The sequence below is a fragment of the Lytechinus variegatus genome, chromosome 5, assembly GCF_018143015.1.
Source record: "Lytechinus variegatus isolate NC3 chromosome 5, Lvar_3.0, whole genome shotgun sequence".
Taxonomy (NCBI): Eukaryota; Metazoa; Echinodermata; class Echinoidea; order Temnopleuroida; family Toxopneustidae; genus Lytechinus; species Lytechinus variegatus.
Genome location: NC_054744.1, coordinates 38,915,510 through 38,929,764, shown reverse-complemented (window position 1 = coordinate 38,929,764; position 14,255 = coordinate 38,915,510). Strand labels below are relative to the sequence as shown.

Sequence of the window (14,255 nt, the reverse complement as noted above, 5' to 3'; positions counted from 1 at the left end):
ATGGATTAACCTACTTCCAAACATGGCCAAATTATTTCTTTCCCTTTTAACTCAACTGCATTCTTATGTATCTATTTTCTGCAGGAGCGAGGACACGAAATCCAGGCCATACGAATGGTCTTTTTCATTACGTGACATTTTGCATTTTAATCATTCATTGCTTGAAAACAAAATACACATGTATAAAGGCAAAAAAGCAACTGAAACGGAATTAGGTCTAATATCTTCTCCTGTCAAAGGCAATTCTGAAAACGAAAGACAGTCTTTTCCTTGCGGTAGGAAGGCTAACATTAAATGTCACAATATTCATCAGATACTTTCAGTTTCAGTTGCTGTAAATTCTCGGCAGTCCTGTCATTTCTAGATTTGTTTACACAATGATCATTTGGATGTTTGAAATTGGATTTCTGATATAGTAAAACGGTGTTATTTTAGATGATAGCAGACATCCGTAGAAATCCGACACTTCATGTGATTGAAAGTGGGCTAATGCTTTGAGTCATATTACGGCGTTGCGTCTGTGTCCATGGAAACAGATTGGCTGCCGTGCCCCCAAAATAATAGAAAATAATATATTTCTTAAGCAAAAACCTAACTAAAATTTGTTAAAGTTGCTATTTCATATATTAGGACTGAACTTGTATCGTTCCAGGGAATGTTGTCCCTCTTTGTTGATGTTGTTTATGTTTGTTTAATTTGTTAATTTCTTGATTTGGGAATGTTTGTTTCAACTTGCGGGGATGTCTTCTTCTTCCTCGTCTCCGACTCGTGTATATTCTGTATAACCATGATAACAGGCAGTCGGTATACTCGTTTTGTAGATCAAGTTTTGAAGGGTAAGACAGCCTGGTGTGGGCCATGTATGGACCCTTGCGTGGCTTGAATCACGAATATGCACATCATAGAGGGCCTTCGTTTCACAGATCATAGTCAAGTTGTCAGTCATTGACAGTTACCGACGCATAAGTGCAACTCGAACCCCTTCGGTCATCTCACGATTTTTTTTTCCTATATATGCTTTACAAAATTTGAAATTCGAGGCAGACATCCCCCCCACCGCCTCTCCTGAAACCAGCAAATGGAAATTTGTCAGTCTGCCAAATTGGATCATGGTCATGGGCGGATCCAGAGGAGACTGATGACATTGGGTTTTTGTTAGGTATAGGAATATAGCACCCCCACCCAATACAAGTTATGACTATTGTTAGAAATTTTCCAGAGATGATGAAATTTCATGACGTTTTGTATTTTGTTATCCTGTGAAATAATATATTTCATAAAGTATGAATTTGTACACTTACAATTGTATACTGGTAGCCATTCTCTGATTATATTCCCTTGAATATCACGTTGGTTGAAGACAGCACACTGAGCTGATCTGTAGTCAAGATGATGGTGGGGACAGTCCTAGAAAATTGAGGTTTTGGTACACATATACCGAATTTTGATCATTCTGTTTAAATGTCTCAGTTTTAAGAACGGAGATGATCCATTCTCATAAATTCGTTAGACACTTATAATTAGAAAAACAAAAGAAAAAAATTGTGATCGAGTTTTAATGATAATATCTCTCGTGAAGGAAAAATATAGATCATTTTTAATTCAGAAGATATGGATTTCAAATTTTAATTTGATATAGTCGCTTATCACAATCCATTATGATAATTTACAAAAGAAACATTAAAAAGAAACTGAAACAAAGGATAATCAAATCCCTTTTAAATTATTTTTATAAAAATGTAGATATTGATCTTTTCCCGAGATTCGTCTCTGTTTTAATGAAAAAATTGTTAGGGACTGTGGATATACATGTATAGGCCTAACACTGTTGTGAGCTAGCAAAATATAAATATATTTTATCAATATTTTTAACTGTGGTATGCAGAAAGTAAAATAGTCCGGATATTCAAAAAACAAAATTCATGGACATTTTGGACGAAGATGAATTTTACAATGATTCTATTAAAAAATATATTTTTGTGGGATGTTCCGACCCCCCCCCCCCCGAGAGGGAAAGGGCAGAAAGTTACATTATATCATTCCATTACACAGCGAGCAATGTTGACAATTTTCAATGCTGAATTATTGAACTTAAAATTTGATTTTATAATGATACCAGATGCTGCAATTTGTGGTATCACATTAAAGCTTGCATGAATGTTCTATTCGTGACAGATGTTTGCAAGCTGAATGCAATATATCTAGCAGTCAAGGTCTGGAGCCGCAGTCAAGGGCAGACTAATAATGAATGAAGTATTGACAGAGTTTAGTACCTTGATATTACACGTTTGACAAGTATAGATGGGATATAGTATACCTTTATATTACACGTTCGATACTTTCTCCTGTCTCCTGGGCAGGTCAGAGCTCCTGTCATATACCTCATCGGAATCCTGATCAAGAAAATTAAGAGATGGAATTGTATCAAACATCAGAAACTTCACAACTTGCTTATCTGAAAGTATCTAGAAAGGCAGTGCTGCTGACTTTGACAATATACAGTTATACCAATTTTCTTTCCACTTTTAAAAAAAGAAAATGCAGTAGATGACTAAAATATATTGTTTAATCTTGTAACATCGTTCCGTGCAACATGTGCAAGCCTTGCTGTTTTGATGCTAAAAACTTTGTTGTTTGCACAGACCAATGTGACGGGGCCTATAACAGTTTATACATGGATCGGGATATTAGTTAAATTCTTTTTTTGTATTGGAGTTCTTCGTCACGGCAGGGAATTATCCCTGTTTGTATTAATAATTGTCTGGTAATTTTCTTGCAAGGAAGTGCCAGTGCAGGATCTGCTTGTTCTATGATGGCACTTTGGCGAAAGAAATTACTTAGATGCTATCGGCGCGTAATAACCTCATAGTCAGATAGTCATAACGGTGAACATGATTACACCTTCTCGAGAAGTGGTGAGAGTTTCTAACCAAACCAAACCAGTGGCCCGTTTCATAAGGGACTTGTAGCATTACTGTTGTACCTTTGCCATTATGGCAACTACCATGGAAATCTTGATTCTGATTGGCTGCTGAGCCCTGTTACCATGGCAGTTGCCATTATTGCAAAGTCAGAACAGTTGCAAGTCCTTTATGAAATGGGCCCCCAGGTAATCTATTTTGGATCTTGGGGGTACCCTTCCTTTTCCTTTCATAAGGGAATGACATAAAACATACAATCGCTTGAAAGTTTCCTGATTTTTGCTCAAGATTTCTTTAAATAAACCCCCACTTTCGATTCCTGTTGATGATTGTCCCATCAGACAAGAGCAGAATACATGGGGAAGGGGGAAAGCCAAGACTTTTCAGTGACGATAGCCTTGATCATGTTGATGGAAGTATTTGAAATGTTTTCACTTCAGATAGGGGAGTGATTCGAAATCACTTCCTATTAATTTTAAGTCTGTATTACTCATTAATCCTTGAATCTCCTATGGTATCCGACAAAGTATGTTACCTAACCGGTTTGATTGATTGCTCTTGATATTGTGCGTGTATGTGGAAATGTCCTGAAGGGAGATCATGCAAACATTTGTTGGAATGTGAATTTAATATGGTCCCCCAGGTAAATGATTTTACTCTCTACATTCTAGGATGCACCTGTCGGCGCTCTATATTACGTTAGCAATTGAAAAAATGAAACTGATATATATTGAATTGAAAGCAGTAACATTGCATGGATGACTGAAATGTTGCAGTCAGTATGAGTGGAATAGCTGTGTGCCTGTTGTTAAAAAAAATAACAAGAACGTGGGCATGATCACGTTACTCGATAACGAAGTTCATGTGAACGATGATAATGATGGTGACGATGACGATGATGTTGATGTTGATGATAATGATTTTGATGACGATGATGATGGTGGTGATGATGATGATGTTGATTATGATGCTGATGCTGCTGCTGCTGATGATGATGATGGGGTGGTGGTGGTGTTGGTGGTGGTGGTGATGACGAAGTTGATGATGATGATTGTGATGCTGCTGATGATGATGGTGGTGGTGGTGGTTGTGATGAAAATAAATTAATAAGTAAATATATGAATAAATATAAATTTAAAAAACATGAAAAATAAGTTTCACGAACAAGATGAAAAACAGGAAACGAAAGAAAGTGCGGCATATTATATTTTCTCGATATTATGTAAAAATATATCAGAAAATAATATTTTTGTAAATAAAAACATTTTTGCTCGTTTGTGAATTTGCTTTAATGATAACGTCATGCTTTTCCCCCACAAAATTTGTGGTCATTAGAGCGTTCGGTGTAGTTCCAATATGCTGCAATGAACTTACCTACTCATACAATGTCTGGTCTTAAACTGTGCTCCACCGCCACACGTTCTCGAACACGCTGACCATCCACTCCATGATGACCACACGCTGGTCAATGATGCCCGTCGTACACGATGTCGCCAGTCAATAAGCGATCTCGATGCACTTCTTACGTCAATCTTATCCACCTGAAGAGAGCATCATAAAAAAATCAGTTTATCGTGATTGAAAAGTTTATTTGCTTTCCAACAAAAATACAATAACACACTTTGAAAAAAATAATGTTATCTACAGAAGTCCCCATAAAATTATGCGTTTAAAGGCCAAGTCCACCCGACAACAGCTTGATTTTTTAGCAAACAGAGAAAATCAAACAAACATGGCACTGAAAAGTTTTGAAACATTAATTTTTGTTCAATTATAAACTAAAAAAAATCCTGGTCGGTACGAAAAATGGGTGAACTGAAGAGGTAACACACTATTTATTTCATATTTACGTAAAATCTAACTGAATGTTAGTCTACATTATTTGATCCTAAAGAGGATCCCAACCAGCATAACAATACAATAAATCATGACCAAGGTGAAATTACTTGAACAAAACAGACGCGCCAAACCATTTTTTTACTTTGTAAGAGGTCAAAATTAAATAGTTGATGTTCATGTACAAAAAAATGCAGAAAAATTATTGAGCGGGTGACGTCATTGGTACCCCATTTTGCTTACCGCCGATGATGTGCATATCGGTGTTTTGTTTTTAACTTGAAATATATCTCTCGTGCTAAAATCCAATTTTGATATTTTCATTCAATATAATTCTTATCTCACCTTGTACCATTTTATTCAAATCAATTTTGTTGAAGTATGGACTTGACTTTTTGCCTTCTCGAATATGAATTAGAACACGAATTTAATTGGAATACTTTCCATCTCAACGCTTATATTGAGAGCTAACTGTTTGGATGTCAACCATGTACTTTATATAACAGCCCCACGTAATCACGGTAACTAAAATTAAACCAGATACACATTCCAACAATTCTAGTGAATGTTTCAAATCTTTTATACAAATCACATTGCTTGTATTTTATGCATAGTGACAGACGCGGCAAAAAAAATGCTGATGTAGAAAGTTCTTACCTGACTATGCTTAGCATCTTCACTGTTAACGGAACCACTCCAAAGAAGACAGATAATAGCGGGAATGAAACAGGCTCTGGTGTAACAAATCCCAACCATCATGTCTCTGAAAATATGAAGATAAGAAATAAAACAAAATATCTGTTTTAATTATAAATTATTGGGCTACAGTAATATAGACAGGAATATTTTATGGCAATTAACTCATTGCCACATACAACACATTAATTTTAGAACAAATGTCAGTTTGTTCAGGATTGGGGAGAGGGTTAGAGAGTTATACTGGCTAAATTTCCTATTCCCTGAACATAAAAGATAACCGTAATGTGATTTGGGATGAATACAGAGGGAGAGGGAGGGGTTGATCTGTGGATATATTCTTACATCCGAATCAGATTTTCTTTTATACCTCCTCCCCCCCCCCCCCAATTTATGGGATCTATTGCCCAAAATAACTGAGCAATAAGATGGTTAGACTTTTTTTTTAGTTTTAGAAAAAACAATTCTTGCTTATAAAACATTTGGCAAAAAGAAGACAACGGAAAAAGAAGGACGAGAAAAAATGCGAGTGGAAGAAGAAATTGAGAAATAAAAAAAAAGAATTAAGTGAAATCGGACAATGAAAAAACGTGGAAAATGATAAACAAATATATAGTTTCGAGGAGGAGAAAATGAATCGACGGGAAAAATAGTAAGATGTTTTTTTAAAATTGAATAAATGGAAGGGATGAGAAGAATAAGATCATATCGGCCAAAATAAAAACTAAAATCGGATTAACCGATGATCTCATCATTACTGTGATTATTACAATCTTGAAGGTTAATTCTATTTCAAAATCTGATGTTCGAAATCAGCTTAAAGATGCTAATTTGTATAGAGCTTTTTTTACGACGTTATACAACATAATTATCATGATTATAGCAATATTGTTCAATTTGCTACGCTTACCCTCAACGGGGATTACTTTTGTATGTAATAATTGTTGTTGATCTGATATCCAAGGCCCCATGGCGAAAATTGTGCACTCTATTCGACCCATTGCAAGCCAATAATAAGATAACAATTGTCTTCTGAATGTTAGAAATACGAATGTGATTAGATTAGAATGTTTCATGAAAAACGGGTGGTAGCGACAGAGTAAGAATAGTAAAGACTAATTTTTGATCAAGACATATCGAGAAACAGACAAACTTTATACTTCAAATAGAGATAGTGTGAGAAAGACAGCGGAAGAGAATGGTAGAGAGGGAGAGAGAGAGAGGGGGGGGGGAGAGAAGGGAAACCTATTTATCTAATGAAAACTCAAAATCTCAACTTTGTCATGTTTGTTTAACGACACCGAGTCCGTTTTTCTATCTTTCATCCCGGTTCTCTCATTACCCCCACTCGCAAGACTCGTTGCTTATTTGACGCATATAGTGCCATTTTCAAAGAACTGAAAATCAAGGTATGTAATGAAGTGCGTATAAACTATGTACTCACATCAATGGAATAAAAATATTCGAAACTAAAATTAACGCAAGGGTATCCATTTAAGGCACTGCTACATAAGAGTTATCATTACCCGGATTAACTGGGCTAATCCGCTCAAGCGTACCAGGAATAATATATGGTACCCACTTACTACACCTGGATAGAGTGTGGCAAATGTTGAAAAAATACTTGCCAAAGGACGCGAATGCTGCGGTGGGATTCGAACCCCAGACCTCGTGGTTCATAGTTCGAAGACTCCACTGGGCCATAACACCTCAATTCAATATGTTCTACAAAAAACAGTATTGAGGACAGTGACAGCCCCAGGATATTTTGATCGGGGGAGGGGAAGACAACCTAAATTTGACGTCATGTTTTTTCTTCTTAATTTTGATAAAAGAGTTACAATCGAGAGTTTTCTTCCTCCCTTTTCTTGTTTTAGCCTCCTATTTACAAAAAACCGTAGGAACAGTTTCACCCCACCCTGGGCACAGGCCTTGGTCATAATCGAGAAAAAACTATATTTTTTGTATCCCCACACAGCAAAAACTGTGGTGTTAACCGGTGTACATAGAGGACCACACCAGTTATTTTACACCGGTTTTAAATTAGTGGTGTTAGGTTTACACCTATAGGTGTTATTACTACACCTATGGTTGTTACATTTACACTCTTTGGTGTTATGTTCAATCTCTAGGGTGTTATTTTAACACCTCAGGGTGTGGTCCTCTATTAACACCAATTGGTGTCAGTTTTAACACCACAGTTTTTACAGTGCAGGGGCTTTCAAGCGAACGAATTTTGACAACACACATGACACACAAGCTCTCGAAAAGACAGGTCAGTAGGTTACAGTAAAAAGCGTTAAGTATGATAATTATTGATAGCCTAATTTATGAAAGAATTCTTGTTTTTTTTTACTATCACAGGGGTGAGTCTTTATTTCGTAAGATAATTATGTCGTCATTAAGATCATCATAATCGTCATCTCCACCGACTTCACCATTAAAGATCGCTCTAATCACCATCAATTTCACCGTCGACATCAAAAAAGTTTGTTTGTACCAAAGAGTGCTGGTATAACTCCTTGTTTGTACCCTAAAAATACATTTTATATGCCACTTTTTTTCAAAATAATAGTAAACTTTGGAGATAAAAGTGTATTTGGCAGGGTTTGGACGTATCATTGCTGAAAGGCATGCTCCCGAATGATGTAAACAGCGGATTATCAAATATATCTACGAAATTTGTCCTGGCTCTTTTCAATCAGCGCATGGACAGAGCTTGTCAAATTCTTCCATGATAACGTTTGTCATTCCAGTTAATGTTTGCTTTTGACACATTTTTTTTTCAGAATACTTGAGAGGTATCATGTCCATGAAGAGTGTCCACCCATCCCAATTCTTTTATTTACTCCAAACATAAACCTCAAACATACCACCAATTACTGGGATTAGACAGATTAAATCAAGTTGTTACTAATTTTCGTTCGTAATCGCATTTATTCTTCATCTTCGATATTTTCCTTGGCGGGTTTCTTTCTTTGCTCATCCGTGTCACACACGTTATTATTCTTCTTCCAAAATAAATCGTCCACGTGTGATTTCTACCCGGCCTTCGAGTCTGGATGGATTAGGGAATTATGCCATAAAGACTTTCTAATTATAAAAGTAATGTCGAAATAATTGTTGGTTGTAACAGACAAGCATTTACCTAATAAATTGTAACATGTCTTGAACAGTGTTGAATTGTTGTCAACTTTATTGGTGTTTACATTGTGTTTGGTTTATCAGACCATGGTTTAAGATCGGCGCCATCCTGCTCACAGACCAAATGATGGTCCATTGATGATGGCGAGACGAACGATGTTTACTTGATAAGATAATCACTACACAATGTTTGTGCAGTTTGCGATATCTTGTACATAATCCCGTGTGTCTTGGAAAGTAAAGAGCGTGATACAAATGAAATAAATACCGAGTACTTAATTGTATGCTCATCCAAGGTATGTCATTACTTTTCTGTAAAACGAAACAATAACTCCACAACAATTAGCCCGTCGATACAATATTCAATGTGAATTGGTTTTGTCGATGATCAAGACATGTCAAAAAGGAAATACTGACGCAGTGGTTGTACAGCTCCCCTCGGAACGGGACGGTTGTGGATTCGAAACCCAGTCAAATCCCATTATACAAGGAGAGTCCGCATTGTGAAATATACACTGAACATGCTGAGGGTAATCTTCAAAATTGAAAATGGAAAATGTAACAATAACATAAATATCTGCATCTTGCATGCAGTAGTTACTGCATGCTTTGATCAACATTATTATTATCAACATGATAAACATCAATAATTCCACAATTATTTCAACATCGTTTTCCCCAATAGTAGGCCTTTATAATTATTATCAATCGCAAGTGTTGCTTCATCCCCGAAACATGTCGGAATTACACCGAACATGTTTATGGAACCATGTTTGCTTTTTAAGTGCGATGTTCGTTACTTCTTATAGAATACCATTTTGGAGCACTCTTTGTGTTTCTCAAAATGTTTTTTTTTTCACCCTTGCTCCTTACATTTTCTTTGGGCTTTTACCATCCCCCTCCCCTCCTTCCACTTTAAAAACCTCGCTGAGGCGATTGAAGTAATGGATCATTTCTGCTATTAATAATCACGGGAAATAACAGCCTATATTGACCTTCAAATGCCTTATAATTGTCGCTGTGGTGAAGGAATATTGTTTAAGACAAGATGGAAGGGAGCTGTATCATTAATAGGCAGAATACAGAATAGGGAAAATGAAAACAACTAAAACTTCAACGAGAAAAAAAAACATACACGACAATAATTGAGAACAAGGTTAAACATAAAAAAAAACAACCATACCAAACCCCGGAGAAAAATAGAGATTACAAATAATACAAAATAATGGACGCTTGGATCATCTCCCTCAAGTCAAATAAAATATCCTTTAGTTTAACGCGAATCAGATTATCAGATTTGAAATGTGATTTGCGTTGTGTGTTATACCATAAATCATTTTCGAGCTCTTTCACAATGATTTTTTTTTTATAAACAGTCAAAAGTCATGGAGCCTTTGGACTGAGCTGTCGAGGCTGCAAGCAACCTTGAGGAGTTATTGATTTTAAGACAATTCATTCAATCAATCGGGCTATCGACCAAATAAAATGTAATTTCATTATTTATTTTATTAGTTTCTTATTATAAAGCGCTTTGATCATATTTTTGGTAAAGCGCTATATAAGTAGGCCTACCTTTTATGTAAGTACAAACTGATAGGTTTCCTATTTGAAAGAAATGAAAATAATATTTTTTTTGTTAGAATCAGATTCAATTCATTATCACGAGACTGATCACGAATCTATCAATATATTTAATGCCTTCGTCAAGAAAGTAAATTGACGGCAACAGCCACTCGACAATCAAACGAAAAACCCTGACACGGATAAGACTTTATTAAATCTCTCTACATCCTTGTACTTTAATGTTTGTAGAAATTTGTAAAATAAAACTAATAAATCATTCATTGGATAATAAAAGTTGTCACAAGTTACTCATACAACATAACCGACTCGATAAACATTCAACAAAATAAAGAATAAGTACACAAGGTGATTTATCATTTCATCGCACTCCAATAATACAATCTGACAAATTCTCAAAGAATTTATCAATTTATATGACTTCATGAAGCAAGAAAAGTAATGTAATTGCAACCTGCCAACAAAGAAAATGCTATTGATTAGTAATCTCCAGGTTAATCTTTTTTTCAATCTTTTTCTACCATTGTTTCTTTGATTTCTATGTATTCTAATCCGTTGCAGAAAGAAATCATATATTACTTTGGTGCTAATCATGCTAATCCTTTACGAAAATGGGAATGGTCTTTTAAAATAAACAACACATTCATAACAGTATAGGAAAATATTTTTTTATAACTGCACCATCGGGTGTTTATTCACAATCAATTCGGTTCTTCAGATATCAATATTAGCCTGACCAATTCTCAGAGAAATTGTATGTCTTCATGGACTTGTGGAGCAAGAAAAGCAATAAATACCCAACAATAGAACAAAGACCCTGACACGAATTATCTTGATTTTTAGAGTTCTCAATACTTTAAGATTCTATCTTGATACATTAAGAAACTTTATGTGAAAATATAGGAACGATCCTTATATATCTATCTTCTGAAGTGAAAAAATATTAATTTTAGCGCCAGACAGATATATGTTTTCTTTTGGAACAAGAAAAATTAGAAATATTTTCACTTCAAATGGCACATGCATGATTAGGGGGGAAATGGCTACATCCAGTACATCTCGCACGCTCTCAATCTAAGTATATTTACTTATTACCCGCGAAAGTAGAAATATCCGACATGAATTAGTGGTAATTCAATGTGTCTTCGAAGTCATTTAAACAATCGTAATTTCTATGATTATCAAAAGCATCAATCATTCACCACGCCGCGGAGTGACATGGAGTATGTGGTGAGGAAAAAATCTCATGATTTATTCATTTGTAATAAGTCCATGTTCAAACCATATCAGCCTTCACAATCCCACGTGGTGCGTTCCTCGACTCCCCCAAAAGTCACTCTAATGTCTAAATTGACGATGTGCATGACACGTTAAAAAAATAATGCAAGATGCCAAATCAGACCCCGTGGATTGTGTCCGTCTCTTTCAATGAGGAAGTTATTAGATGAATCATTTTGAGCGAAATGAATTATTCGATACACTAATGTCCTTCAAATGGGGTAATTTGATGAAATTTAGCAGATATTTGAAATATATTAGCCCCAGATGAATTTAAGAATTCTTCCTATTCAGGGCCTGTTTCACAAAGACTTACAATATTGCGGTTACTTGCTTCCGTGGAAACTTTTATTTTGATTGGCTTTTATCATGTTTATTATGGTGATTGCCATAATAACAGAGTGACTATAATTTTAGGCCCTGTATGAAAAGTTCTAAAAATTACAAGATGTCGAATTGGACCCCATGGCATTTTTCAATGTCTGTCTCTTTCAATAAATGAATAATGAGGAAGTTGTAGGATTTCGACCGAAATGAATCATTCGATGTACTCACGCCCTCCAAGTAAGCTTGATGAAATTTAACAGATATAATTAAATATATAAGCCCCAGATGAATTAGAGAATGCATCTTAATTGCTCATGGTCCGTTTCGTAATAAATACTTACAATTGCGGGAACTATACATGCATCCGTGGAAACCTTTATTTTGATTGGCTGTACGTTATTATGGTAGTTGACCTAATGGCAGAGTGATTATAATTTTAAGCCCTTTATGGAATGTTTTTAAAATTACAAGATGCTGAATTGGACCCCATGGAACTGTTCCGTGTCCGTTTCTTTAAATAACTGAATGATTATGAAGTTGTTAGATGAATCATAAGTAAGTTATTTGATAAAATTTAACAAATATCTGATATTCATTAGCCCCATCAGAATAATTCGAGAATGCTTCCTCTTACTTTCATAAAGACTTTCAATTGTGATAACTTTACATCCGTTGGAATATTTATTTTGATTCGTTGTTATTATGGTATATGTCAGAATTACTGTATTGCAACCCTTTAGGAAACATTTTTTTACAATCATGAGATGCTAAATTGAACCCCATCATGGAACTGTTCCATGTCCGTTTCTTTCGTAGGTAGGAAGTTGTGGGGTGAATAATTTCGACCGTATTGAATTATTCGATATAAAATACGTCCTTCAAGTATGAAATTTAGCAGGTTTCTGAAATTCATTAGCCAAATCAGATTAATACGAGAATTCTTCCTGTCCAGGGGCTCGTTTCACAATGACTTAGAAATAACTTTGCAGTTATTGTAACTACCGTATAGGAACCATTATTTTGATTGGCGGTTGAGCCATGTTTCCATGGAAGTTACAATAAATAATAGCAAGGTTACTAGAATCCTAAGTCATCATTGGTGTTTTATGAAGCTGTTCGTAACAAAGTTCCGAGCTACTTCAACATGTTCAAGGACGACTGATGATCCTTTCTTGTGGTAAATAATACACACCATATTTCTATTGGTAATGATCTATAGTTTAAGAATCACCAATCGCTTGTAAAGTCGTTCGTAACTTCTGAACAGCTTTATAAAACACCAATCAGGACCACACAACAAAAAATCTTAGCTTTTAAATACGTTTACAAAGGAGCACGGCTGCATTAAAGGTGTGCTTTTAACGGAATGCCTATTCATTTTATATTTCAAAATCTGACTGAAATTCCGCAAATTACGAGCAAAAGCAATGACTTTGACACAGTATCTAGAAAACACATGGGGTAATTGCTGTCAAACACAGTTAATGTAAAATGTATGGATTGCGAAGTGCTTCATAATATTTTTAATTCTGAAAATAGCAAATTCGCTTCGTCACTACGCTAGCTCATAATATCTCCTTTCACTGGAGTAGTATCTACCGTTTTGAAAGTTTCATGGGCGAAAATAACAATTTTTGCTCGGTTGCTACGCTCGTCACAATCATGCAGAGCCCCGCTGTAATATTTTATTGAACACATATTTCGTAGGTTCAAGGTCCGTTTAATGTATAGTAAAAATAAATGACTAGGTTATATTTCACGGGCGATTTGTCAGAGTCAAAAGGCGGTTAAATATTATCAATAATACAAAAATGAAGAAGGTCCTTCAGATAGAGTCTTTCTTATATGAATCTATTTGGTTCCTTCTTGAGATCGTATTTTGACATTAGCACGAGCAGAAAAATATTCCAAGAGTCTCGGGTCAACATACTGGATGAGTGATTGCTCTATCTTTATTCTGAAAATCCAAGCGACAGATGCCATTTTTAAAAATATAATGCAATATTTCCTTATCGGCCTAGACCAACCTGAGACCCATCGATCAACATCTAGTTACTCCTATAATCGCATTTATTAAAAAAAAAATCAAATATGAAATATGCCAAACAACAAATGATCGCACTCTGTGAACTCTGCATCACTATTCTTACTATGATTCTCGAACAGAGAGGAAAGAAAACCCAATTGAAAGATTTGGATGTTTGCACACTTCGAGGGCCGTAAGCATCAAGTGTTACATCTTCTTTCAACACCCACCGCTTCAATAAACCTGTTGAAAATGATTCAGAAAGCTTCAGGCAGTCCAAGAAGTACTTTGCACTGGAATGAACCTCCTTTATTACTGATCAGAAACTGCGTTTCAACTCTACATGTAAATGATTAAACGGTTACGAAGAGATCACCTTGAATATTTGATGAATTAAATTACTCAGCTTAAACAGTTGAACTTATAATGGTCAACTCTTCCTATTT

At 35.4% G+C, this 14,255-nt stretch overlaps 1 protein-coding gene across 3 annotated transcripts in view; it reads right to left on the bottom strand.

The window, feature by feature from the left end:
• Positions 1-14,255, bottom strand: part of LOC121416109 (ADAMTS-like protein 5) — a 45,359-nt gene that overhangs the window by 10,505 nt on the left and 20,599 nt on the right. For all 3 annotated transcript variants that reach the window (XM_041609569.1, XM_041609570.1, XM_041609571.1), the window contains exons 2-5: positions 5,415-5,520; positions 4,296-4,462; positions 2,318-2,393; positions 1,302-1,407 (exon numbers count right to left, since the gene is read on the bottom strand). In XM_041609569.1, the coding sequence (XP_041465503.1) occupies positions 1,302-1,407; positions 2,318-2,393; positions 4,296-4,462; positions 5,415-5,520 (455 nt within the window). The remainder of the gene's footprint in view (positions 1-1,301; positions 1,408-2,317; positions 2,394-4,295; positions 4,463-5,414; positions 5,521-14,255) is intronic.